This window comes from Cinclus cinclus, chromosome Z, assembly GCF_963662255.1.
Source record: "Cinclus cinclus chromosome Z, bCinCin1.1, whole genome shotgun sequence".
Taxonomy (NCBI): Eukaryota; Metazoa; Chordata; class Aves; order Passeriformes; family Cinclidae; genus Cinclus; species Cinclus cinclus.
Genome location: NC_085084.1, coordinates 37,425,791 through 37,452,900, shown reverse-complemented (window position 1 = coordinate 37,452,900; position 27,110 = coordinate 37,425,791). Strand labels below are relative to the sequence as shown.

Here is a 27,110-nt window from a genome sequence, read left to right as displayed (position 1 = left end):
TGTCAGTCTGCACTGCAAGAGGAGATAGTTAACTTTCTTAATGGGACCATGTCCTTAGACTGAAAATGTTTCACAGTTTTTACACTAATTCAAATTCTCCTTTTAAAAGATAATTTTATAACAGGGGAATATTACGGGTAGCTCCTGTTAATGTGCTTTTTCTAGGTGGTACCTGATAGAAGTGGTATTAATTTTTCTTCAGCAGACCTTCTCCTCAGACACTTACTGGGATGTACTCCCCACTGTGTGCATACACATGACTTTGAAAAATTAGTGAACAGAACATTCTCCTTCTAAAGTCTATGACAGATAATGATGAGGCTAGCAGCAAATCCCACCCAATGTGTCCCACAAAGTTTGTTTCATTGCTCCTTTGCACATCAGGCATTACACACTTAGATTTACACTTTTTTCCTAAGGCCACAGGTAAGTTCCATGATGTTTGACTTGGCTGATAATAATCACTATTTCAGTCATAAATGCCTCTTATCATTCTATTCTGCTAGTTTCCAGGACTCAAAAAATTTCCTTGGGCCTACAGCTCCTGATATATTTTGAAGAAGAGGACAGTACCAAATGCCTGCTTAAAACCAGGACTGGAATATCATACATGTTGGTTGACAAAGACACTTCAGAAGTCTTGTGAAAAATAAATTTAGCTCCCAGGTGGAAAAGGTTTATCAGCGAGCAGCACTGAACAGCCCTGCTGGCAGCACTCACCAGGTCTGCTTCATTAGACACAAATCACTAACAACCATTGTCAGTCCCCTCTGCTCTTTCCTGTTTTCTTTGCATGTTCAGTACTTGAGTTCCGGTGCAGTTTCTGTCTCACTGTATCAGGACCTAAAGTGCTTGAGACAAAATACACTAGAATAAAAACTGATGTTCATTTCACAGGGGAAGACGGAAAGCATTACAGGATATTCAAGATTACTTCAAATGTAATAGTATCTTGAAGATTTGAAGAAGACAGTATCTTGAAGATTTTCCTTAAGCCAAAAATAAGAATGCCACAAGGATAATTTCTCTCTTTACAAAGCTACTTGTGTGCTATGCTGAGCTCCTGACACAAAACAAGCAAATGTAATTTAAATAATTTTTTCTTCAATTTCTTGGTTTTTGCCTTGCAAAGAGTAAAAGTAAACTCTAGCATAATTTTAACATCTTCTAAGATCTCTGCAGGGTGTCTTCCCATGCCTTCATGAACAGGATATAAAAGTCTTCAGAAAAGAGAAAGAACATTTCAGGGTGGAGAAAAGTATTTTAAACAGATATCGTGTTTGTCCTAAGAAACATAAAATGTCATGCAAAACATCCTTTTGAAAAGACGCTTGCTGTTCTTACAGGTTAACCTAAGGGAAGGTTCAATGGGATCACGTGGAGGAGTCACCAAGGAATGAGAATGGCAGTGTTTGTTCAAAAGGTGTTTCAGACCCTTGGTTTAGAGCTGGAGACTTGAGAGGATTTTGCAAGAGAGGCAGTAGACACTGCAGTGAAGCAACCAGTCCAGCACCATACGTTACTTTGAGGCATACCAATGCATCCTGCAGTAATGGGAGGATTAGGAATTGCAGCCCTCCTTGTCTGCTCTTTACTATCAAAAATTTTATGCATTTCTCCTGCCACAACACAACCTTTCATTTGGTCTCAAATGACACTAATTACAATTTAATAATTGCATTTAATTTTTTTAAAATTTTTTGTTCTCTGCATGGTGGATAATTATGGAGGAAGTTACACGAATGGACAGTTTTAAAGATCACCTTAGACCCCTTCTGTAGAAATAAAACTACCCTCAGAAAGCAGCCATTCTCTTGACTTTTAGTTGTGTGATTCAAGTCTAGGTCAACAGAGGGAGATACAGCATAACTTATCAACACCTTTCTCAGGCCTGTACATGCTCAGTTGTCTTCCACGCAAAACTCAAGGGATTTAGCAAATCTAATTAATTTTGTATTGATGTTCACAGTTACTGTGTTTTAACTGCTCTCTGTAAATAAAATACTACACTCTCAGGACACCAAAGAGCTACTTTGGGTCTCAGTGCCAAAGCAACCCTTGTTCTTGTGTATTTTACTTTATTCAGCATTAGACATAGAAAGCTGAAGCAAGAGTCTGAGCACATTGCAGTTCAGGACATTGTGAGGAATGGAGGATCCCTGGGAAGTGAGGTAGGATGCATGCAAAGAGCCATCCCGGAAACGAGCACTCGGTTTTCCCCAGGGACTTTACCTGCTACCTGATCCTCCAGACCCTGAGAGTTGAGGCAATCTAGTCCTTAAACACAGGCATCAATCCACAAGCAGCTTTCTTGCATCATGATGGAAAGAAGGTCTCTGAAATTATTTTTCTTTAATTGGGATATATTAATATCCTCTTGACTGACAGAAAGAAAATGCAATTACCCATGGAAGTCCTGCTGTCCCTACTCTATTGCAGCAATCCACATGCTACTTGGGCTCATGCTGTCTGGCATCAAGCTTACACAGCAAAAACACACTAAAGGCTTTTGCAAAGCTCCCGAATGACATTTACAGCCTTTTGAGAAGAACAATACTTTCCTTATTTACTGTGAAACCACAGAATCACAGAACAAATTAGGTTAGAAAGGACCTTTGAGATGATTGGGTCCAACCTCTGCACACCTTGTCAACCACACCATGGCACTGAGTGCCACACCCAGTCTTTTCTTAAACATCTTCAGGGTTGGATCACCAGGAATGGTGATTCCATCACTTCCCTGGGTAGCCTATTCCAATGTCCCCATCTATCTTCCAACAAATGAAGTCTTAAGAGAAAGGAGAGGAAGGATATTAAATATTTGAGAGTAAAAGTGGGCCAGAAAAGAGTAGGAAATGAAATGTCAATGCCTTCCCCAATGTCACTCCTTCTGCCCCTGCCTGTCCAGTACGAGCCCATGACCCAGTAGTCCTGTGTTGGCAGGCTTTAGAAAGCAGGAATCCTGTGCTGCGCCAGTACTTGCCAGTCGTCTGTTCGAGCATGGCACATCCACTCAGCATATGGTGAGAGGAAGATTTCCAGGTGGAGTTGTCACGTTTAGCAGCACTTCTGACTCTGGGTGCTTTCTGAAATAGGACTGCTCCTTTCGTAAGCCTTCGCCTTTGATGTTCACCCGCCTGATCTGCTTTCTAAAAGCTTTAAGAAGTGCTTCTACCTCTTTAAAAACCCCCAGGATACAGCCCATAAAAGCTCGTTCAGGTTTTTCTGGGAACAAGAGGGAAGAGAAGATAGGCCGATGCGTTTACTCTTATTTTTCGCTGTGCTTTTTCTCATCCTGACAGCCACAAAAACGGGGTGGTTCCAGCCTTTCCAGCCGTATGCATGCGCATGTTATCAGTTGAAGCCCGTTTTTCCTTCGCTAAAAGGGCAGACGCGAGCGGGAAGCGGCGTTTCCCTTCCAGACCACTTTCAGTTTTCATTCTCCAGCAAGACTGAAGTTTCTTTTTCCCATCGCTCCCTGCTTGGGGGCGGCTCTCACTCAGCCCCTGCCGGCTCTGCCCGTACCGCGGCTGGGTCGGGATCGGCACCGCCTCGGCACCGGGATCGGCACCGGGATCGGGACCGCCGGTGGCGGTGCGCAGCCGGCCTCGCCATGACGGCGGAGGAGAAGGAGAACCTGCGGTGCTACCGGCGGTACATCGAGAGGAGCCTGAACCCCGTGTACGTCCTCAGCAACATGACGGACTGGCTGTCGGACGGTGAGAGCCGGCAGGGGGCTGCCCCTATCCCTGCCCCTATCCCTGCCCCTATCCCTGCTCCTATCCCTGCTCCTGCCACTGCCCGGCGCCCTCACTGCCTGTGCTGGCTTCTTGCTAGAGCTGAAGGAGCGAGTCCGAAAGGAGGAGGAGAAGGGGGTGACGGCGGCCGCCGCGCTGTTCCTGGACGCCGTGCTGCAGCTGGAGGCGGAGGGCTGGCTCCGGGGCTTCCTGGATGCTCTGGTTGCCGCAGGTGGGTGCCCCTCCCGGGGGGATTTGTCCGCTGCTCCCCGGGCCGGCACGGCCGCCCGTGCTCAGCGTCGGCTCTGGGCTCGGCTGCCGGTCCCGACACACCAGGAAAAGGCGAGCTGGCAGAGCCTGGAAATAAGCCTCTTGGGAAGTGAGGCAGCTGGAAAAATCCTGAGGTTGGAGAAAGCCTCACTGGCCCGAGACTTGTCCGTCTCAGAGCCTTTAAACAAAGACACCCGTTGTTCTCACCAAATACAATGAAAGGAGGCTCAGTCTTCCGAAACCGAAAGCCAAATCGGTTTCAGGAGGTGCCTGGGGTCTATCTGGTAGCATGAGGTAACTTCACTCAATGACAGAGTCTTAGATGATTGTTAAAAAAAATCAACAATTTTTTAAAATTACTCAGTGGCACTGAAGGTCGTCTGCTTTAATAAGTAAGTAACCATTAGTAGTTTATGAGAATGATTGTTCCACAGTAGCTGTAACTACTTCACGTGTAACTTCCTAATCCAATTTCCTTTATGAAATGGAATGGAAGAGATTGTGAAAGCATAAAATTAGCAGCATCTGCCAGCCTTCCTCTACGCGTGTATATTGTATCCTAGATTATTGTTGTTTATTTATTAGGTAAGTTCATCCCCACAATCTCATGCCATAAGTACTTCTGTTTTCATTTCCTCACCATTAATTATGAATAATTATTTCAGTGAAAAAATATTACAAAGTTTCTTATCACTTGGATGTAGCCCACTCATCCCTTAAAGCAAGCACTAGGCCAAGAGCAACCTTTTACCACTCTGTGATAATCCTGATTTCTGAATTGCAGAACTACCTGCTTTTAACCTGTCAGTACTGTTCAGTTTGCTGTATCTTCAGCAAACATTTGAGATGGTTAGCCTGATGATTCAAAGTGTCGTCCCCTGTACTTGTTAATTGGGCCGGAGACTAGAATTTAGGATTAGTCTTCTTTTTGGCAGATGTGGGGATAAGTAACACTTAGACTAAAGACATTATCGTGGTAAGTATCCACACCACTCTCCTGCTCTTCTAAAAGGAAGTAAGAAGTTAGCCCAATTCATTTTGTTTGCCCACAAGTTCCCCTGGGACCGTGATCAGGTTTTTCCACTTCAGAAGCCTACACAGCAAATCTCACAAGTCCTTAAAGCATGCTTCCCTGCCACTGGCTGTTCCAGGACAATATTTTTAGCTATTTTATCACTGTCTAGCTTGCAGGTGTCTTTACTGCTTTCAGTCAGGGACTGGCTTGAATCCAGTACAGTAAGGATTTTTGAAGGAGGGTGGAGCCAAGGACAAGAGTAGAAGATAAAATACTGATAAATAAAAGAAAAGGCCACCAAAGCATATTGTGATTCTAAGTAGTGTCCTTTGCTCTGGAGATCCTGTGGAAGAGTGTAATGGAATGTAAGAATTCCAAGGATTGTATGATTGAAAGGCAGGAGTGGATATAGTATGTTGGGTGATATGACCTGTGACATAGTGTGGCCCATTTTTTTGTTTTTCCAGGTGCTACTGCTCTTTTAGCATAGGGTTTTTTGTATTAGACATACAAGTGCTAAAAAGGAAAATAGTCACTTATTAGATAAAATCTTTACATAGCTCACCTAGATTTATATCATTTACAGGACAAAATAATTTTATTTTATCCAGTGTGGCTGAGAAAATGTTTTTTTCAGCTTGTTCCTACTATTCTAGGTAGAGATTGAATTCACAGTAATGATTTTTCTCTTTTTCTGAAAGGTTACACTGGACTGGCAGAAGCAATTGAAAACTGGGACTTCAGCAAACTGGAAAAACTGGAGCTGCACAGGCAGCTGTTGAAGCGGATAGAAGCAACAATGCTAGAAATTGATCCTGTAGCAATCATGCCATACATAAACACATGCCTGATAGAGAGGGATTGTGATGAGATCCTGCAGGTATGGTCACATCTTAGTATTTACCTTGTTCTGCTTCAGAGAAGTGCTGGCTGCCCTGCTTATGGGATGAATCAGTGCCTGTGTGACAGGTGGCTGGATGGGGAGCATGGCTGACCACAGATCTGCCATAATTATTATAATTTTTTTCATTTCCTATTCTGAACTGGAAGGCCTCAGAGGTTTATGGTAGATAAAGTTTGTTAGAAGGACCTTGACAGAATAGCTCTGTGATATTTAAGACCATTTACAAACATTCAAAGAAACAGCATACCCAATTTTATAGTCCAGCTGAGTTTAGTGTGTAACTAAGCTGTAGTGGGTAAATGGCTGGATCTTATTGTAAAGCTTTTATTAATTGAGAAGAAAATGCAGTTTTCAGCTGAACATCAAACATAACATATTCGCCTGCTAAGCAAAGAGCAGTGGGTTTGGTTGCTCAGAACCTACAGCAGTTTCTATTTGTGGTGTGCACAGATCAGTGAATACAGAAGCAAAGCAGCTGGGATAACAAAACTCATTGAATGCCTCTGTCGCTCGGATAAAGAAAACTGGCCCAAAAGTCTTCAGCTGGCACTGGATAATGCAGGATATTACAATGCAAGTGAACTGTGGAATATAAGAGAAGGTAAAATGTGAATTGTTTTTTATGATACTCCTTTCAGGAGAATCAGACTAATTTAGAAGGATACCATCAGACTACTTTGCTGTCTAAAAAGAAAATACTTTATTTTTTTCCTAAAAAGAAGAAAACTTATAAATTAAAAAAAAACCCATTTAAAATTAAATGTCTGATATAAAATTAAATACAAGTATTATCCTACAAACAGGCAGAAAATAGTTTATGACTATTTTTCCTCCCAAATGGTTAGGCATGGTACCTTTTTTGGTAAGGAGAATTAGGCTCCTCAGGCTCTTGAGGCATAAAAATAATGAAATAGTTATTTTCTTCCTTCCCTTCTTAATTCAAATTTTATTATTTTTTGATTGCTTGAGTTGTGATAGATGCATTATTTCTCTGATAAAATATGATTAGTAATGTGGTAGTCTAGGGAGTGATACACTTCTGTGATCCCCAGAGCAGATCATACACCTTTTTCTATAAGAAATTGATAAGCAGCCCTTACCAACTTATTATGTTCATATTTTGTAAGAGTGCAGAATTGTCTCACATAAGATTTTGCTTTTGTCATTAAATTTACCCTTCCCTCCCTAAGTAACTTGCAACATAGAAGAATTTAGAGGAGAATACTAAAAAAGAGATTTTAGATTAACTGGACTATATATCTTCATATCTACATTTGCTGTCTCCCTAGGTGCTTGTTTGAATTGTTTTTTTTAGTTAGCGACAGGGATAAGCTATATTTAAGTGGCTTCTTAAATTATATTTCTTATTTTTAATATTTTATTTATTACTGCAGTCAAAGGGTGTAATTTCTTATCTGGACAATTAATTATTGTATATGCATAGACTTGTATACATAATTAATATATTTATTAAAGTATAGGTAAAATAATATATGAGTAATACCTTCATGTATATAGATATTGTTTTATGTAGATGGTGGCTATACATATTATTTGTTGACAGTTATATTTTTTAAATTAAAGCTATGACTGTCTTTTGGGGCAGTTTCCTATAATATCCAATTCAGCAAAGCCAAAATCAGCCTACTGAAGAAATATTGTCCATATTGGAAACATTTTACACTGGTAGTTAAGAAGAGTGGGTGCCAGAAATTAATTGCAGATATCACATGCTTTCTGGAGCTGGATTGATGTGCAGATGTGCTCTTTCTCCCACTCCAAAGTGTTCTGCTTGCAAAGATACTCTTCATGCAGGGCCCAGGGACAGTTCTTTGAGAAAGTATTAATTATAACACCAAAGAAAATTTCTCTTTTGATCATTGTGTAATATGAAGAATAGGGATATTCTTACAGTTTCTGGGTCTTTTCAGAAGGTGGGGAGAAAGGGAGAGCAGAATCTTGAATTTATAAAGCTTCTTTGAATTCCTAAGAATTTTTCATTCTTGTGGTTAATGTCCATGTTACACAGTCACTTCTTGTCACCAAACACAGAGGATAAACTTTCCTCCCAATCTATTATCTCCTTTGTTTTTTGGAATTTGTCACACATACACTGAGTACATGGTTCTCCCAAACCCAGCATTCTCCGTGCTATTCATCTTCCTTGAAAAGAAGCCAATGTGCATCATCACTTTATGTAGTCTTATTCTTCCAGCAACCAACTCCTTCACCTTTGTAGCACAACAGATAAGTTTTAAAATGAGAAGGATCAATAACATCAACATAACATCAACAAAACAATGCCTTGTTTTCCATTTATACAGATAATGGCAAAGATGTAGATGGTGAAATGACAGATGATTCTGAGAATTATTTTGAAACCATGATGACATTTTCTGAAGAAGCAGAATGTGATAATCTTGGTGAAAATCTCTCTTCAGTTTCAGGTAAGTCTTAAGAACTTAAAAGTTTGCTGTTCATGTTTTCCATTTCCTTGAGATTCCCAAAGGACACACATGTAGTGTGCCACAATGGAAAGTACTGAGGAATTAGTACAAATCTCTGACTTGATTTAGCTGTTTTCTGTTTTAATGTTTAAATTATCTCATGCTGGGCATTGCAAATGTTAGGGGTTGCCCCTCATTTATCACGTTTCTGGTGAAAAGTTGTTCTGTCAGCACATACCAAAAAAAGGTCTCCAACCAGCTTGTTGTTTATGCACCTCTTTGATAGAATTAATTCCCACATGACCTGATATTAACGAGTTTAGAGAACTGAATGTGCAAAAGGTCTGTGCAGTGACTGTCATGACAAATTTTGCTTCACCAGTAGTTTCTAGTACCTGTTCTGTAAGTCCAAACACTCTGACAAGATCATAGTTTAAGAGAGTAATAACTTAAAAGGTCTGTAGTGCAGAAAGCGAAAATAAGTCCTGTGCATGAGTTTGGGGAAAAAATAATCCCTTGTGTTTTCATTCTGAATTGAAAAAAGACCAGTTGAAGTGAGTGTTGTCAGCCAAGACCTTGACACGAGTTCATTTCATGAATCACAATTAAGGGGTAACAAAAGTGTGCCATCAAACTCACACAAAATTCTTGTTTGGTGCATTTGTCCTGTTAAGAGGCTTGTCTGTCAGAGAATGTTCTGTGTAGATTGCAAAGACTCTTTTATCATTTTAGATTGCAATTATATGGGGCACAATATTTTTTTTTTTGCACTTTTGTTGCAACACTCTTCACAAAAAACATTGTTTTATCCTAGAAAGTGCCTGTGAGTCTTCATCTGTTTATAAACCAAAGAAGGCTCGGAGCTACCAGATTGAGCTTGCACAGCCTGCTATTGATGGGAAAAATACACTGATTTGTGCCCCCACAGGTAAGGAGAATTCACATTTCTTAGAAAAATTCTCCTGGAGCATATGGCTGTGAAGGATAAGGAATGGTAAAGGTTGAATCCAACTTCTTCAGCCATTTATTTCAAAGCTGTCTTCCTCACAGGAGATCCAGATCTACCCTGCAGTTAATGGCCATGGGCAGCACAGAGGCTGGCAAGACAGACATGTCTGTTGGCACATCAGTGCTTGTATTCAGCACATTTGGTATTCATTTCCATCTTCTGACTTCTGCTTTCTCACTCCTCAGTGTGGATTTTTCAGTTAAAGCCAGTCACAAATCTTTGCAGATATTTAAGAAATCTGTCTTGCAAGTTGAAAGAAAAATGAGTTAGCCTGAGTCTCCCCTCTCTTCTCTACTGCAATACCTACAACATCCAGACAGCCTAATTTCCCCCTGAGCCCTGGAGAGGCAAGTGGGATAACAGAGGCAGAGGTAGAGGAGAGCTCTGGAGAGCCTGCACAGCAAGCCTGAGGCTCAAAGGAAAACAAGTGGGAGAGGAGCAAGGCTGCATGGGAAAGGATGGAAGTTGAAAAGGCCTGGTGTCTATACATACTCTGATTTGATGTGAAAGCACATGCTAAGAGTGAAAAAACAGACTCAGGGATTTCAAAGAATTCAAATACAACTCAAATGGATTTTAATCGCCAGTGACTGATTAATAGCCTTTACAGACTGAGATTGTGAGAGAGAAAGGGATGATTCCCCACCTGAGTAAGCAGCATCCTTATGTCCAAATCTGTTCCAAATGTGTTCAAGTTTGGAAGAGTAATGGCCCCACTGTCAGCTCCCCTTTGTTACAAGGCACTCAGATGAGACAAGGTACTACTTACAGATGAACCTTTTCATACTAGTCCTTTACCATTCATGGTTTTTATTTGAAGGATCTGGAAAAACTTTTGTGGCACTTCTGATTTGTGAACATCATTTGCAAAACGTTCCCTCAGGACAAAAGGCAAAAGTTGTCTTCCTTGCAACCAAAGTGCCAGTGTATGAGCAACAGAAAAATGTATTCAGGCAGCATTTTGAAAGAAGTGGGTAAGTGTAATTCTACCTGGTGGCTTCCAGAAAATAAACTGTCCTATATGTCAGCTGTGGCTAGGGCAAGATGTAGTGGGTTTATTAATAGGTTTTAGTGGGCGAACAGGAGTGTTTGACAGTAACATCAGGATGATGCATAGCTGTAAGGAGGGCATTTCCATGGCAGACTTTGTTTGGAGAATCCCAAGTCTGGTTTTGGAGAGTTTAAGTGCTTGCTGTTGCACATCTGTGGAAATGGTGAAAATATTTCTGTATTTAAAGGGTGAGGGGTGTTCTCTCTTAAGACTCCTTTCACACCTGCTTACAAAGCTGAGGCAGTTTCTGGCAGTAGCACTGGGATTCCTCTTGCCATTATCAGTCTCTCTTTTCTAAATGGAAGGACCCAGACTTCTTCATTGTTGCAACCTCTAGTCAGAAAATGATAGTCCACCTCTCAGATGGGACTGCAAATTTCTTAGAAGAGCATTAACAACCTTTATCTTTGGATTTTGAGGGAACTGATTGCTGAACATTCACATATGTATCCTTACGGCTATGGGAAAAGGAGGAAGCTGGGCAGAAACAGTCTCACGATGTACACAAAAGTGATGTTACATGTGCACTGACAAATTCAGCTTAAATTTACAAGTTAATCACTCCTCAAATATGATGGCAGTTGAAAATTCAGTTATTTTCTCTCAGCTTTTCTTTTTTCCTCCGCTTCTGTGGTCAAACTGCCAGCTCCAACTCTTTGACATTTGAAATTTAGTAACTGCCTTTCAAACCCACTGAAAAGCCCATTTTTCTAGCTTTTCTTATCCTCTAAGATATTATTTTTCATTCCCTGTCTTTTGTATCTTCTTTCCAGATATTCTGTTCAAGGAATTTGTGGTGAAACAGTTGCAAATATGTATGTAGAAAATGTTATCCAGGACAGTGATATCATTGTGCTAACTCCCCAGATTCTTGTGAATAGCATGGAGAAAGGTATCCTTAGCTCCCTCTCCATCTTCACTCTGATGATATTTGATGAGTGCCACAACACTACAGGCAACCACCCTTACAATGTGCTGATGGCCAGATACCTGGATCAAAAATTTGACTCCTCTGCAAGCCACCTGCCTCAGGTAAGGCCCAGCCTGTCAGTGGTGGAAACATTACAGGAAATGTCTTTTGCAATGCAGTCAGCAAGGTCTTGCCTTTTGTGCTGATCCAGTTCAAGCTCCCATTTAACAACAGCTGCAAATGGAAATGGTAGCATGATTTTTTTCATTCTTGGACACTTCCAGGCTTTTTTCTGATGTTACGTCTTCCCTGCAGCTCCCAAGAAAGACTGATCAAGCATGGCAAAGACTGGAGTGTTTGAGAGCAAATGGAAGAGCTGAGAAAGTGTGTAATTTAGTAATCTCCTTATTACCTCTCTGTTGCTGTTTTCTGCCCAATAAAATGGTACCACTGCCTCTGCTGGCATGAAGTTTTCATCCAGCTGAGAAGACATCTCTGGATGAATGCAAAGGGTGGGCCTGGATGTGGGTTTGCTCTTCCTTTGTGTGATAAGCACTGACAAATACAGCTTGTTATGGATTTAAGTGGTTGGATAGTTTATTTTAAGTTTAAATACTCAAAGTCTGAGTGCCATGGAGAGGGCATGAGTACATACAGGGTTTGGTTCTTAAGATTTTTTGCCTGCTTCTTGTTTACTTCTGCTGCCTGTTTTGTTTCCATGCTTTTGAAGACGGTGGCAATTTGGTGAGTGGTAACAATGTCTCCTGGTTTTATTCCATTTGTGACAAAGGAGCAGCCACTGCTACTCATGTGTGTGCTTAGATTGTAGGCTTAACTGCTTCTGTTGGAGTTGGTAATGCCAGGAGCACTGATGAAACTGTGCAGCACATCTGTACCCTCTGCTCCTACCTTGACATACAAGCCATATCCACTGTCAGAGAGAACAAGCAAGATCTGCAGAGGTTTGGAAACAAGCCAGAAACACGTAAGCACACTTCCTTTTTATTTTCCTGTGAGTTGCAAAGCACCATGATTATGGCCACTACCCAATTCCTCTTTTGTTTAGATTAAGACAAAAGTTTAAAACTGAGCTGGAGTTTTGCTTCCTGCTAGCTTGAAAGAAGTTTAGGCTTGCAATCTGTTGTCCTGCAGTAAGGCAGTGCCCACTTGGGCATATTTTCTCTTTGCTGTTGATGTACCGTCTCTAGTTTTTATTCAGTTCTGCCAGTGAGGACTGGGGACTGCTTTTTTTCTGCACCTGCAGTGCTCATTGACAATCAACTTGATTGTGATTGCATGAAGCACCATGTGTAGCATTCTTCTAGACAATAATTTGTTCTATGCTTCCTGAGGAAATGTTTTACCTACTCAGCACACTGACTTACATTTCTTTTCTCTAGACATCAGATGGGTTAAAATGCGAGCTCAGAATCACTTTGCAGACATTATCTCAGGTCTGATGTCTGAGACAGAGGTGTTGATGAGGAAGATTTACTCAGTGGGTAAGGTGCTGTAATATGCTTGTATTGCAGTTCAGTATTTGATTAAACCAGTGTGAATCATTATAGATGCAAGAACAGACATTCTTTTTTCACTTCCTTTCTCCTTCATCTTTGGTTATGTTTAATCAGTATTTCCTAAATAAGAGATTACAGATAAGAGATTCAACTATTTTCCTGTTATACCTGATTAGTTTGACAATCATAAACATTTTTTGCTTACATTTCATCCTGTTACATGCAACTAAAAATGGTGTGCTTTTGACACTGTCAATTCCTTCTGAATTTGAAGAACCTGAAGCAAAAGGCTGGATTTCATTGATGAGATACCTGTATATACTTATTTAAACATTTCTCCAAACCCTTCACACCCAATTTGTCTCTGTTAGGAAAATAAGAAGCATCACTGTGGTATTACTCTGAATGTTGTAATTTTTTCCTTACAGCAAAAGTTAGTTTTCACATTGCTCTGACACTTCTTGTGCTTTCTCTGGTCTCCAAGCTGCACTCATCATTGTTTCTGGGGTTGCCCTGGCCACTTTTTCTGGTCAGCGTTCTGTCTTCTTTATGCTTCTGGGTACTCCTATTTCCAATTTTTATCAGATCTCCATTATTTTCCTTTGAAAAGCCTTTGAGGTAATGTTTCAGAGTAGGATCTGTGGAACATGGATATCACTGGAGAGGGGATAAGGCTGCCCAAGAAAGGAAACAACTGTCAGTAGGGTTCCAGATTCAGGAGCTACTCTGGTGGGAAGGTTTGCAGAGAGAAGATGCATGATTGTGAAAAGAAAATGGGTTTTATGATCATGAGATTGATTCTATAACTCTTCAGAAATAAATTGATCTTTTCTGCTTTTAGAGTTCCTAAGTGGTTTAGAGTTCTCTAAGTAGCTTTGATAGAAAATTGGGGATCAGAAGGGGATACAAAACAGAGATCCATGAATGGATATGTTCAGCATCAGCCTTGGTCTCTCCAGCTCTGGATTAAAGACATTGTCTGTACTTGACTGGTTTTTGCATGCTGACTGCAGTGCCTTAAGTCTGTTTACCTCAGTTCTAGATTTTCCCCCATGCCCTCCACTTCCCAGATATTTGAGAGTGAACTATATTCTGGGGTAGGAAGGGAGAATTAAAACCTTCACACGACCAAAAACCTGAAACCCTAAGAAGCCTGATCAAAGAACAAAAATTGAAGAGATTTTCAAAGGCACATTACATTAAGCAAACACTTCTGAAGTTTATTTTGCATCACAGTTCCTCTTGCATGAATATCAGTGGCTTCCCTTCTGTGGACCCTGTGGTTACTGAAGCCCATGAAGGAGAAAGGCAGAGTATGTATGCAGCAAACAGGTACTGCCAAATTCTGCCTCAAGGACAGCCCCTTGGATAGTATGCTTCTGGACTATTTAATGAATGAATATAAACTATTGATTAACTGGTAATTCACGGAGCAATGTATATGCAGTTTTTTAATATTGTGGACTTCTTACAGGATGAGTTCTAATTTCATTACTAAAGTCCCTGAAGATGTGTGTATGTATACAGACTCTCAGTTGAATTGTACTGGGTTAATTTTAGGCTAACATCTGGGTATACATTAAAGCAGAGGGAGTGAAGAAGACAGACAGACTCTTCAGAGGTGGTTCTCAGAGGCTGGACAAGAGGCAGTGGGAACAAACAAATATTTAAACAGGAAGAACTTTTTTGCTGTAAGGTGGTCAAACACTGGAACAGGGTGCCCAAAGAAGTTGTAGACTCTCTGTCCTGGAAGTACTCAAACCCATTTTAACTGAGTGACCTGTCTAGCTGATCTGCTTTGAGCAGAGGGTTGAACTAAGGACCTCCACAGGTGCTTTCCACCCTCAGTGGTTCTGTGATTGTATCATAATACTGTTTTTTTGCATAGACTTTTTAGAGCTAATATTAGAGGGAAATGTGTTATCCTCTAGCTAAATGTTTTTATTTGTTATTTAGGGTGAACAAATTTTTGTTCCCTCCTTTAATAGATACTATCTCCCAAATCAACAAGAATTACCTTGGAACACAGAGATATGAACAATGGATCGTTTCCACTCAGAAGAAATGCAGACTGTTGCAACTGGAAGATAAGGAGAAGGAGAGCAGTATTTGTAGAGATCTTTTCATTTGTACTGAACACTTGCGAGTAAGTGTGTATCCTCTTTCCCTCCATACAGAGGTAGAGTCATTCTGTTCCTTCTGATATGGGTGTGTTCACCTAGAAGCAGATTTTGAACAAGTAGTTCTGTTTAGAATTGTAGAATATACATAGAGTTGGAAGGGACCCCCAAGGATCATTGAGTCCAGCTCCTGTCCTCACCATCAGCCCAAGAGCATTGTCTAAGCACTTCTTGATCTGTGTCAGGCTGGTGCTGTCACCACTTCCGTGGGGACCCTGTTCCAGTGGCCAAACACCCTCTGGGTAAAACCTCCCCTGACTCACCTTCAGGCTGTTTCCATTAGTCCTGTTACTGGTCACGAAAGTGAAGAGATTTGTACTTAACTCTCCCCTAAGTGAGGATGTTGAAGGCTGCAGCAGGTTGACATAGGCTAAAGCATAAGGCATGTAAGAGTTGTCTGTATGATGCTCACCAGGGACAGATTAGTGCAGATAAGACTTTGTAGTGCTTGTGTTGTCACGGAAATGGAAGAATGCCTCAAGTTTGCAACACTTAATCTAGCTAAATAAAATCTATGTTCATCGTATCCTGTGGAAAATGGGGCCTAAGGTCATGTCTCTCCTTCCAAGCAGAAATTCAACGACGCTCTGATTATCAGTGAAGATGCCCGCATCGAAGATGCTTTAGCCTACCTAAATGAATTTTTCACAAATGTAAAAAATGGACCATATACAGAGTTAGAGAAGCAACTGACGGAGAAATTTCAAGGTATTTCCCACAGCACATGTAACAGCTGCAGGGGAGAAGATAGAGTATGGTAGGATGGTCCAGGTGTTTTCTTCAGAGTAAGTGCAGGTGATTTTCCAGAAACTGCACTTCCCAGAAAATGTGATGACTGCATGGGTGCAAGTGTAGTGTTAGGGCATGTGGTGGGGGACAAAATTTCTGTGACTGTAAGCTGCTAGTGCAGAAGCTGATAAAATAGTAATAATTTTAGGTGGATGCACTAGTAAGTTCTTACATGCCTGGCTTGGAGATAAGGCAACAGTGCTCTTATAGCTGTGTCCCACAAGTAGGGGTATGGTCTACAATTGTGGATGCTGGTAGCATTAAGTAAGCCAACATACACTGCTCAGTGCTCTGCATAGCCTGGCCAGTCTCAGTCTTCTGGGAAGAAAAAGGTGGCCCTTCTGCCCTTCTCATTGAAAGTTAGAGGTGGTCACTGTTCTCTGACTTCTGATATAGTTAGCAGTGGGCTGCATTCCAACCTGTGGTCTGTTGTGTTGCAGTGTTGACTGCAGTTTTAAATCATTGGGGTGCCTGCCCCTGAGTGTCAGCTGTTTTCTAGGAAGAAATGGTGCAAAAGCTGAGTTTGCTTTGTTGCTGTCTTTTGGTACACAGTATAATGTAGAAATTCTCATGTTAGTTTGCTACAAAATATGAGATGTTAATAATTTTTTTTTTTCCTGGGGATTTTGTTGAATTTAACCAACAGATTTCCCTGTTTGCATCTGAAAGAATGGAATGTAAAATAAAAACAGCTCAAGAGATTGTGTGTGCTGTTTGAAAGTAGGTTTGTGTGGGAATTCTGCTTTCTGCATTAAAAAAGGCAAATTTTTCAAGAAAACGTTTGGTTATTTTTTTCAGAGAAAGAACTAGAGCTGACTGCCCTTTCAAAAGATGAGTCAAATGAGAATCCAAAGTTGGAAGAGCTTGCTTGCATCCTGGATGAAGCATACCGCTATAACCCAGAGACTCGCACTATTCTCTTTGCCAAGACAAGAGCCTTAGTAGCTGTATGACATTTGTTTTTAAAACTCCTAAAATGGGAAGTGGGAAAATAAAATGCCTCATCTATTACCCTTCCCATGTTCATCTGAAATAGAAAAATGTGCACGTGTTTGACCTTTCTGATTTATTTTACCATGTATACTTAAGCCCTGATGTTCTGAGGCAGGATGAGTGTGGCATTTTTCTTTTTCTGAAAACTACAGTACAGCTATGGTGTCCTTCGTGACATCTAACTACGGGTCACAGTTGATAATTAAGCCATCAGATTTTTATTTGAGACCTAAAGTCAGTTACAACAAGATGTGTTTTAACAGTTTTGGCTTATGGTAATGGGGTTACAAATCAGCAGCTCTATTCCAATACTGACTGCACATCAGGAAGTATTTATACCTTTCTCAGAGGATTCCTATGGACCTTAAGAAGGTCTGTGCCCTGTTTTTGATCAAGAAAAAGGAAGAACTTTGTGCAGCAGATGTTCTCTGGGCTCTTCATATCACTAATCTGTTTCATACTTGCCAATGATCAAGGATCTAGGTTGGATGATGCTTTTTTTTCCTTACAGTACCTTGCCCCCAGAAAAGGTTTGTGCTTGAAGTTAATGTGCTGCTAATCATTAGCAAGAATAGATTAAAATATTTGCTGTAATATTAAATGTCAGCTATCTCTATCTACTGCAAACAGATTTATCAGCTGAAAGACACTGCCCCCTCTTTCATCCTTTTCACCCGGAAAATGAAGGATAAATTGCAAGCAAGAAAAAATTAAAAGCAGGCTGAAGTCCAAACTAACAACACCAAGCATCTTCTGGCAGCTTTCCATTTTAAATTTAAAAGCCTACAGTAGCTTGGCTGAATTTTGTTCTGCTGTAAGAACAGTTTGAAGGTGCTACTGTCACTGTATAGTGGAAGTCCAGTTTGTAAATAGCAACTACTTTCCTTTGATACCAGCAGTGACCTGCTAGTTTGTAAGAGAAAAATGCAAACTTTTTAGCAGTGAAAGGCTGCTTGCTCTCTAGCCAGCCTTTAAGTTGCTGGAATGGGAAAAGGGGAAATCATTCTGGCATGGTTTAATCTGGCATCATGGTGTGACCCTTGCTTCCTCACCTATTAAAAAATATTCCCTCCTGACACACAAGTGACACCTTGTTTTCTACTTTTGGGTCTTCTGTTGGAAGTATTAATTGACTAGGCAAGCATAGAAAAGATCCATTTATCTCAAACTAGCATTTCATCTGCGCCGGGAGTCTAACCACCTGATTTGCTCTCCAGGCTTTGAAGAAGTGGATAGAAGCAAACCCTGTACTTAGCCACATAAAGCCAGATGTGTTGATGGGTAAGGGAAGAAGAGACCATAAAACAGGTAGGCAGATTTGCACAGAGATATGCTAAACCAGTGGTGGCTATGCTGCTAAAACTGTTCTGCTTTTCCTGTGTTCATCTTCTGTGCCCTGAAACAGAGGAAGGTCATGCAGGTTTGCATTTACCACTTCCATATTTGGAAGACCTTGAATGGATCCTAAGGTGATGCTTACCTTTTCTGTCCTGAACCTTTGGTTAAAGCAGCAGTAACACTGTCAATAATACTTTTCTGCAGGATCCTTCTGCTGGTTCAAAAGCAGTTTAGAAACTTCACTATCAGATTCTTGCGATTAATTCTTGATTATCTGTTACTTTTATAGACCCTGCTCTTATTTTGTGTTTGATGGCAGAAAGATATTTTAACATAGAATGGAAGCTACAGCTGAAATTTGTTGCCTATGGCTTAAGTTAAGAGTTAGCTTAAGTTAACTAAGCTGCATGGGTGTCTCCAGCAAAGATCATCTGGGTGTTGTGTCTAAAATGGTGTTTCCCAGGTTGCTAATTCCTGTGACAGATCAACAGGACTTCCTGGTCAGTGGGTATAAAGCTGTATATCAGACTTGAAGTAGTTTTCCAGATCAGAAGGATGTACTAATTTCTAATCACTTAAGTAAAAGTAAATGTGGGTTATCTTGCTCAAGGAGCTCTTCAATGTTTCTTTCCTGACATAGTTTCTTGGTACTGTAGGTATGACCCTGCCAATGCAGAAGGGTGTACTGGATGCATTCAGAAATGACAAAGACATCAGACTGCTAATTGCTACATCTGTTGCTGATGAAGGCATTGATATTACTGAGTGCAACCTTGTGGTGCTCTATGAATACTTTGGTAATGTCACCAAAATGATCCAAGTCAGAGGTATGGAGTTTTAGAGCTATTACTTTCTAAACATTTTCTGGCCTAGAAATGGACATTAAATGCTGCTAAATGGCACATTGGAAATACTGTAGTAGTGTATGCATGCCTTGCTCTTGTTCCTCTGTGCCTTAGAGCAAAGTCAAGTGAATGATGGGATGTGATAAATTTTTTCACAGAGCCAAGTCCTTGATGTTGTCTCACTGTTCTGTTGCCAGGCAAATTAGCCATGCTGTGCAAGGTTATTGAACTGTTGAGGACTGATACCTCAAGTAGACAATTATACATATAAGCAGAGCTATGGCTAGAGGAACTGTTGTCAGAACTATTACAAATCATTCTGTGACAATTTACAAAGGACTACTGCAATGGAATTTCTTGTATTGCCTAGGCTTCTGAAGGCCTTCCCCAGCCTGGTGGTTTATCACAAACCAGCTACTCCCAGGTACACACGACCTTTGCCTCTAATATTTAATATTTAAGACCAAAAGAAAGACACCCTGTTTCTGTCTTCCCTGCTTGTCCAGAGAAGTCTGTGATGACTTTGGCCTTAAATTTGGTGATTTTACAGTATGGCCAGTAGAGGGGAATGTAAAGCCACACTAAATACAGATTTCTGCTTCACCTTCCTAAATGGCACAAAACTGCCTACTCCTGTAAGGGTGCATCTGCAATATTTTATCCTATTTCCCAAGCAGTTAACATCATAATTTAATGTGAAGTGATTTCCATTGTACTTACACTGTGCTCTACTTTCAGTGTTAATGTGTTGTGACCTTCTTATCTGTGTTCCGTAATGAAATAATTGGCCCAGAATTGGCTTTTATGGATGAAAGCATAGTGTTTATTATTAAAAAGGCATTGCAGGTGCAAAGAAAAGAGGTTATGTCAGTTTCAAACCACATAAAATAATGATTTTTTTGTAGAGTAGAAGCTCAAAAGAAAATGTGAACACTTTTTGTAACTGAAATACTGCTAAACTGGTATGAGATCCCTGTAGTTCTGGGTTTGCCTGTGTCACAGCTTTAATAAACAGACAAGCTGTAGGTATAATCAGGTAGAAGAGAAGGTGATTGCTGTTGTTGTCTGTGTTTTTGTCAGCACTATATTTCCAGTTCCTTAGGGTTTTGTGATATATGGGGGTTTTGGGGTTTTTTAGACATCAATTTGCAGGGCTGAAAACTAAAGAGTGAGATAAACTATTTTTTTTTTCCTTGTACAGAAGAAGACAGCTAGATGCGAACAAAACTGTATTTTAAAGCATGCCTAAACTCAACACAGGGAGGCCACAGAAGCAGGCAATACAGTACTGGCTAGGGTATACCCATGGGGATACCTGGAAGGGGCCATCTTGTTCTGGTTTGTTACTGAAAAACGCTCTTCAGAAGCAGCATTATCTGAATCTGATCATTGCAAGCAAGAGCAGCCATACAGAAGGCCCTTAGTAGTCTTATGGCAGACCTGTTCACTTCTGCACATGTTGTTAAGAGTAACTAAAGCGCATAAATGTGTTGCTGTATAGGTCGTGGAAGGGCAAGAGACAGCAAGTGCATCCTTGTGACAAACAAAACAGAAGTGGTTGAGAATGAAAAACTAAACCGTTACAAGGAAGACATGATGAATGCAGCTATTGAAAAGCTACAGAAATGGGATGAAACAACATTTGCGAGAACGGTTTGTGATTTGTGCAATTTTCATACTCAATTTCTAAAGGCATAATCTGTATCAGCCTTCACCTACTAAGGCTGTATGTGATAACCTGAGGGAAGTGTTCATTGTACTTGATTTCTGACAAAGGCTAGGTCAGCTGACAAGGGATAGTGTGTACTGCCAGTTTGTGAATGTCAACTGTACAGTAACTGTAAAAAACTTAAGAGCATGAGGTAGAATTTATGACCAGTTTCTACCAATTTATGGTAGAATTTTCATAAAATATAAAATTATGAATTTAGAATTTATTTCTGCTTATGAAAAGGGAAGGATTCGTGTGATGTGGGAGTTTGAGACAGTGTACAAAGATATTGTCATGTTTTGCAGCTGGAAATCAGGAGGGCAAAAGCCCACCTAGATGGTAGATGTGCATATGGATCACCACCACGGGCTGAGAAATCTCCATTTTTTTATTGGATATGAGGGGAAACATAGTGACAAAGATGAAGAGAAGAGACTGAGGTGCTTAATGCCTTGTCTGCCTCTGTGAATTGTATATCCAGGCCCCTGAGCTGGAAGATAGAGAGCAGGATGAAGGCCCCATAGGCAAAAAAGAACTGGTTAGTGACCTGCTGCACCACTGTGACACACACGAGTTTATGGGGGCAGATGGGATCCACCCAAGGGTAGTGAGAGAGCTGGTGGAAGAGCTCATTAATCCAGTTTCCAGCATTTATCAGCAGTCCTGGATAATCAAGGAGATCCCAGGTGACTGGAGGTTGGTCAGTGTGACCACCCATCTACAAAAAGAACCAGGAGGATCCAGGGAACTACAGCCCGGTTAGCCTGACCTTGGTGCCAGGGAACGTTATGGAGCAGATCATCTTGGGTGCTATTACCCATCACATACAGGACAATCAGACATCAGGCCCACCTGGGATAGACTTACAAAAGGCAGGTCCTGCCTGAGCAGCATGATTTTCTTCTGTGGCAGTGTGACCCACTTTAGAGGATGTGGGGAAGGCTGTGGCTGATGTCTCTCTAAACTTCAGTGAGGACCTTGACACCATTTCCCACAGCATTCTCCTGGAGAAACTGCCTGCTCATGGCTTGGATAGGTGTAGTCTTTGATGGGTAAAAAAATGGCTGGATGGCTGGCCCCAGAGAGTAGCAGTGACTGGCGTTTTGAGTGCAGTGTTGGTTGGTATCAGTGATGTTCCTCAGGGCTCTGGGAATCCTGGAATAAGCCAGGCAGGCGCTACTAATAAAAAAGCTTTGTGCGCAGTTCTCCCATATCCCCTTGGACTCACAGATCATCTTGTGTTTCCAGACAAGCTTTCAGAGATTAAGCTGTGCAACAAAGGGTGCCCAAGGCACCCTGGCCTTTGTGACATTTCTTCTCCCACCTCCAAGGCTTGGTGCGGTTACTCCTGCTTCTTGAAGGATCCCATTTCTGCATTTTGGTTCTCAGCTCCAGGCTGTGCCTTGTTGCTTTTTTCTCTGCCTGCAGTTTCTGTGGTCTCTGTAGCTTTCTTTCCAAACTGTGAGATTCCCAGAGCAGCAGTGTTAATTTTGCTGTAGGGCCTCTTCAGTGTTCACACCAACATACCAGCCTCAAGACCAGAGGGGCTGTTGGAGACTAGAAGGGAGGAAGGAACAAACAGCATAAATGCTGTCCATCACATAGTCTCATTCTAGCCCTGCATTCTAAATTGACAAATGTACCTTGTTCTTTCTTGTTATGAGTTGCCAGAACAAGGTGTGTTTTGTTTTGTGTGCTGTAAGTAATAGATTCCTAGATGTTACATGCCCAAATTCATGTTTAAGCTGACATTGGAACTTCATGATGATCTTGATTTTTATTTATTTATTAAAGATATGTCGCCTGCAAAGGAGAGAAAAGGTACTACGAGATTCCAGGAAGAACGAAACAAAACATGAAGTCGTGGAAGGGAAAAAAAATCTTTTGTGTGGGAAATGCAAAGTGTATGTCTGCAGTACAGATGACATCAGAATTATAAAGGTATGTTTCTGTAGAGGAGCTGCATCCATGACCACCAGGAAAGTCAGCATTATTAAACTGCATTCTTTATCAGTGTAGAAATGGGCTGTTTTGTGCAAATTGGAGGAGAATAGAAATTCTTAATAACTCAGTAAACCACAGGAACAGTTGTGACTTACTTCTGTAGTATGATATGACATGATATGATATAATATGATATGATATGATTGAGATATGATATGATTGATATGAAATATGATATGATATATGATATGATATGATATGATATGATATGATATGAATTGACGTTCTCCAAGGTGTGCAAATATGGAATATGGTAGGAATCACTTCAGTTTTCTTGAAGCCCTTGGGACAAATTTTGTTGAAAACCCCACGATCCTCAACTACATAACCTTCTAAAGATACTGCTGGAAATTTACTTTACTGATTAGCATTAGACGGAAGTCTCTCTGCTGTTGAGATATTTCTCCCACAATTTCTGTTGACTGAAAATTATCTACACAAAGTACCGGGAGTTTACAAACTCCTTGTCTTATGGGTCAGTTTGAGTTTTGAAAAGCAAGGTAAACCATGGTTTCATAAGAAGAGCCCTACAGTTCTTAAATATTATTTTGTTTTCCATTCTGTAGGTGTAGTTCTCATTGCTTCTTTGTACATCTAGGGACATTTTGCTTGTACTTTTTCTGAACATGAGTATTTTCTCTGTAGACAAAAGAAGGCAATACTCTTTACACACAGAAAGTGATGATCATGGAAGAGAGGCTTTTCTGAGTACTTTGAGTCTTTAAATTTCTTCCTTTTGTTCTTTTGAAGCTGCTTTTATTTGTGCTGCTCTGAAAAGCGCACTTGAAATGTGATAAGGGGCTTCAGGCCACAGCTGAGTATTCCCTTGTCTGCCTTCAGGCCCTTGCCAAAGTTTTTTTTTGTTTTTACCAGCTGTTTCTGGAATGTAGATGGTGCTCACTACTCCTCTGCAAGGACACGGGAGGGGGGGGGGGACGGGACGGGAAGGGAATAGCTCAGCTTTGTGAAAACTTGGTTACATTTGTTTAACAAAAAACGAGGGCTATCTAAAGCACCTCTGACTTTTACTCTCTTGTGTGCTCCTGATTTATCACCTATATCTGTGCAAATAGATACAAGAGTTCAGAAAACTTTTCAGTAAGTGGTTTTGCTTAGTACTCTGCAAATAACCCCTCAATTTTTAAAATAATCCCTACAAACCGCATTTTCAGGAGGATCTACCATTTTCAGATTCAAGCTCAGGTTGTACATATGCTTTCAAATAAGGCTGTTAATTTATTTAATCCTTTATTATATGTTATAAACAATTCCTTCACCTTGTTAGCGTTTTTTTTCCTACCATTGCAAAGTAATTGCATGACTCCTCACGGGAAACAAGAGCCTCTCAAACTTGTCCATTGTCTCTTAATTTCATGGCTCAAATACTGCAAACACAGTTATTAAAAAGCTTACTAAGTTGAAATACATATAAGCTGATGACTGGGGATACACAGTAATTATTTTTTATTTTGATAAGTCCAGGCCTGGGTCCTTCTAGTACCTGGTATTCCATGAATAGGGAGAAAAAAATAGCAACGAGCCAAAGAGTTTGGAAGATGAGCCTCCTGGATGACAGCAAGTGCCTTAACAGGGAGAATATCTATTTGAGAAGGGAAGGGGAATGACAAGAAAAAATGAGGAATGTTGTTTCTAATATTAAGTGTTTCTGGCACGTGTTTTTTCAGGAATCTCATCACACTGTCCTGGGTGACACGTTCAAGGAGCGTTACATAACAAAGCCCCACAGGAAACCAGTTAAGTTTGATGGTTTTGAGAAAAAGAGCAAGATGCATTGCCGAAATGCTGAGTGCCAGCATGACTGGGGGATCACAGTGAAGTACAAGACATTTGATAATCTACCAGTGATCAAAATCAAAAGCTTTGTACTAGAGGATGTTGAAACTGGGACACAAATGGATTTTCAGAAATGGAAAAGTATTAATTTGTCTTTGAAGAATTTTGATGAAGAAACATTCCACTGAATTCAACATTTTAATGGATATATTGTTCTAGTGCACTATGCTGAAATAGCAGATGATCAGTTTTCTGTAAAAACTTTCATTCTTTATGCTAGGCCCTTTACCCGCATCTGGCTAGATTATAAAAGGCTGGTAAAGCCACTAAAACCAATATTTGCTATATAATGAAAGACTTAACCAGAAGTTTCACTAGAATGACAAATACGTTTCCTTCTAGTGACAAATTTGGATCTAGGTGTCTAGATCTACATCATTATGGCTATGAATAACCTGGTCTGAAAAACAGTAAGATCAAGTTGAATGACTAACTGAACTTCCAACTTTAGGTGGTAAGGCTACACCTTCAAGAGTTGAGGTGTGAATCAGCATCTTCTTTGATACTCCTAACATGTTGTTGGATTGCACATCCTTGTGAACAGCATGGCTTACTAGCACTTCAGGCACTGCTCTAGCTACTTTAGATACATTTAAAAAAATTACTTTTAGCCTTCTGGACCTAGATATATAAAATTGAAAGAAAAATATCCAGTAACTTTTCTGTTATCTGGAAGATAGGTTTAAGAAATGTACTATCTTTAATAGGAAATGCTTCTGCAATAGTAAGAAATGCAGTAGGGCAGAGCCCTCTTGGGGATTCATTGCTGTGATTAAAATGGTAGCATTTTTCATATCACTGCATCTTGATCAAGCTGCTGTTGCTCAAGTTGCAGAATGGGCACCCTCCTGTGTTGCTGAACTGAACAAGCCATAAAAGGGACAAGACAGTGCCCTGGATCATGGGGGAGGATCAATTTTGATGGGGATTACCACTTACCTGGATTGACACCTAAAACCTCTCAAGACACTGGATGTACTGTTAGCTTGCTGTCAGAGCTGATCTAGCATTCTTACAAAGTCTAGGTATTCATGTGCTCAAATTAGTCCTCTTTACCTAGATCCCAGACTTCTCTGTGAAAACAAGAAACTCCTACAGCGTTATAAAACATTGTACTTGTACGCTTTAAAGCACCTGCTAATTCTACAATCTTCAATGAGCCTAGTATTCAGTATTTCTGGAACCAAAAACAATGAATTTTAAGTTCACTTTGTGTATTGGACTGTGTGGTAAGGTATGTATGTGCAAGAATTATGTTATAAAAACCGGAACTAATTAAAAAACCCAAAAAAAACCAAAACACAATTCCCACACACCCCTCCAAATCCTAATTTAAGAGTTTAAAAAGTGAACCTGAATTTATGAGTTCAAAAATTATTTTAAACTGTCTAAATCCTACCCAGTGAGCCTTGTGATGTTCTTGTAAAGTGTTGTGTGGCATTAAAAGCAAAAGAACTTTGTAAGCACTGCTTCATGTTCCACCCCAGTCCATGGCTTTTACTGTGAAAGCTGTATGCACTGTACAGGAAGGCTGAATCTCAGTCCTACAGTAACTTCCTCTGTGTTACTTAGTACTTAGTTTTTACCTGAAAGGAAACACAGAACAATGAATAAAGATGATTTATGTTTAGATAATGCCTCCTCTCCAAAAATACTAGGAACAAAATACTTTTAAAAAAGGCTGGTTTAGTACTGCACAGTTCTTAAGTATCAAATTGCTCTGTGAAAAGATCATCTGCTTTGGGACTCTCAGCATGAAAAAATAATCAGTCCAAAATTCCAGTTTAGAGTACTAACTACTGGGAAGTTGAAGTTGAAAAGTTTTGGTATTTTCCTATTCTTTGAACACAGGGATTTCAGCCTGAAACAACTTTGCAATTCAGCAGCTAAACAAATACTGAAGGGTGATGGGATAACACATAAATAAGAATTCAGCATGATACAAGAAGTCTTTCCTTTAGTGCACAGTGGAGATGGGAGGGTGGGGAAGAACACCAGCACCCTATTTGGCCTTTGAGAATATCTGATTTTTAAAAAAAAATTGAAGCAGAAATTACATATTTCTTACTAAGATTATTACCATATTAACAACTCTCAGTTCACAGAATCACAGAACAGTTATGGTTGGAAAGGACCTCTAAATGTCATCTTGTGACCCAAGGGGGTGCCCAGGACAATGTCCAAATGTCCAGACAGCATCTGAACATCTCCAAGGATGGAGACACCACAATCCCTTTTGGCAATCTCCTCCCCTCAGCGGTCGGTCCCTCAGAATGAAAAAGTGTTTGTGCCCACTGCTTGCTCAGTCATTAAGCACCACTGAGAAGAGCCTGGCTGCATGTTCTTTTGTGCCCTCCATTCAGATATTTGTATGAAACAGCAGAGAGATCCCTGAGCCTTCACTGGATCAAACAGTCCTCGCTCTCAGTTTCTCCTCATGAGAGGAGAAACTTCAGACCCTGCAACATTCTGGTGGGCCTCTGATGGATTTACTAGAGAAGCTCTGTCACAATCAAGCAAGAGCCTGTTTCAGGCA

At 40.5% G+C, this 27,110-nt stretch overlaps 1 protein-coding gene across 1 annotated transcript; it reads left to right on the top strand.

The window, feature by feature from the left end:
- Nucleotides 1–3,613: 3,613 nt before the first annotated feature.
- RIGI (RNA sensor RIG-I) lies at nucleotides 3,614–24,702 on the top strand. The gene is made up of 18 exons (XM_062512983.1): nucleotides 3,614–3,719; nucleotides 3,838–3,969; nucleotides 5,724–5,902; nucleotides 6,377–6,527; nucleotides 8,251–8,373; nucleotides 9,188–9,301; nucleotides 10,203–10,356; nucleotides 11,207–11,465; nucleotides 12,166–12,328; nucleotides 12,744–12,845; nucleotides 14,849–15,006; nucleotides 15,613–15,748; nucleotides 16,628–16,776; nucleotides 18,040–18,130; nucleotides 18,817–18,987; nucleotides 20,507–20,658; nucleotides 22,511–22,657; nucleotides 24,406–24,702. Exons 1-18 carry the CDS (start codon nucleotides 3,614–3,616, stop codon nucleotides 24,700–24,702), a joined length of 2,784 nt encoding a protein of 927 aa, XP_062368967.1.
- The last annotated feature ends 2,408 nt before the right edge of the window (nucleotides 24,703–27,110 follow it).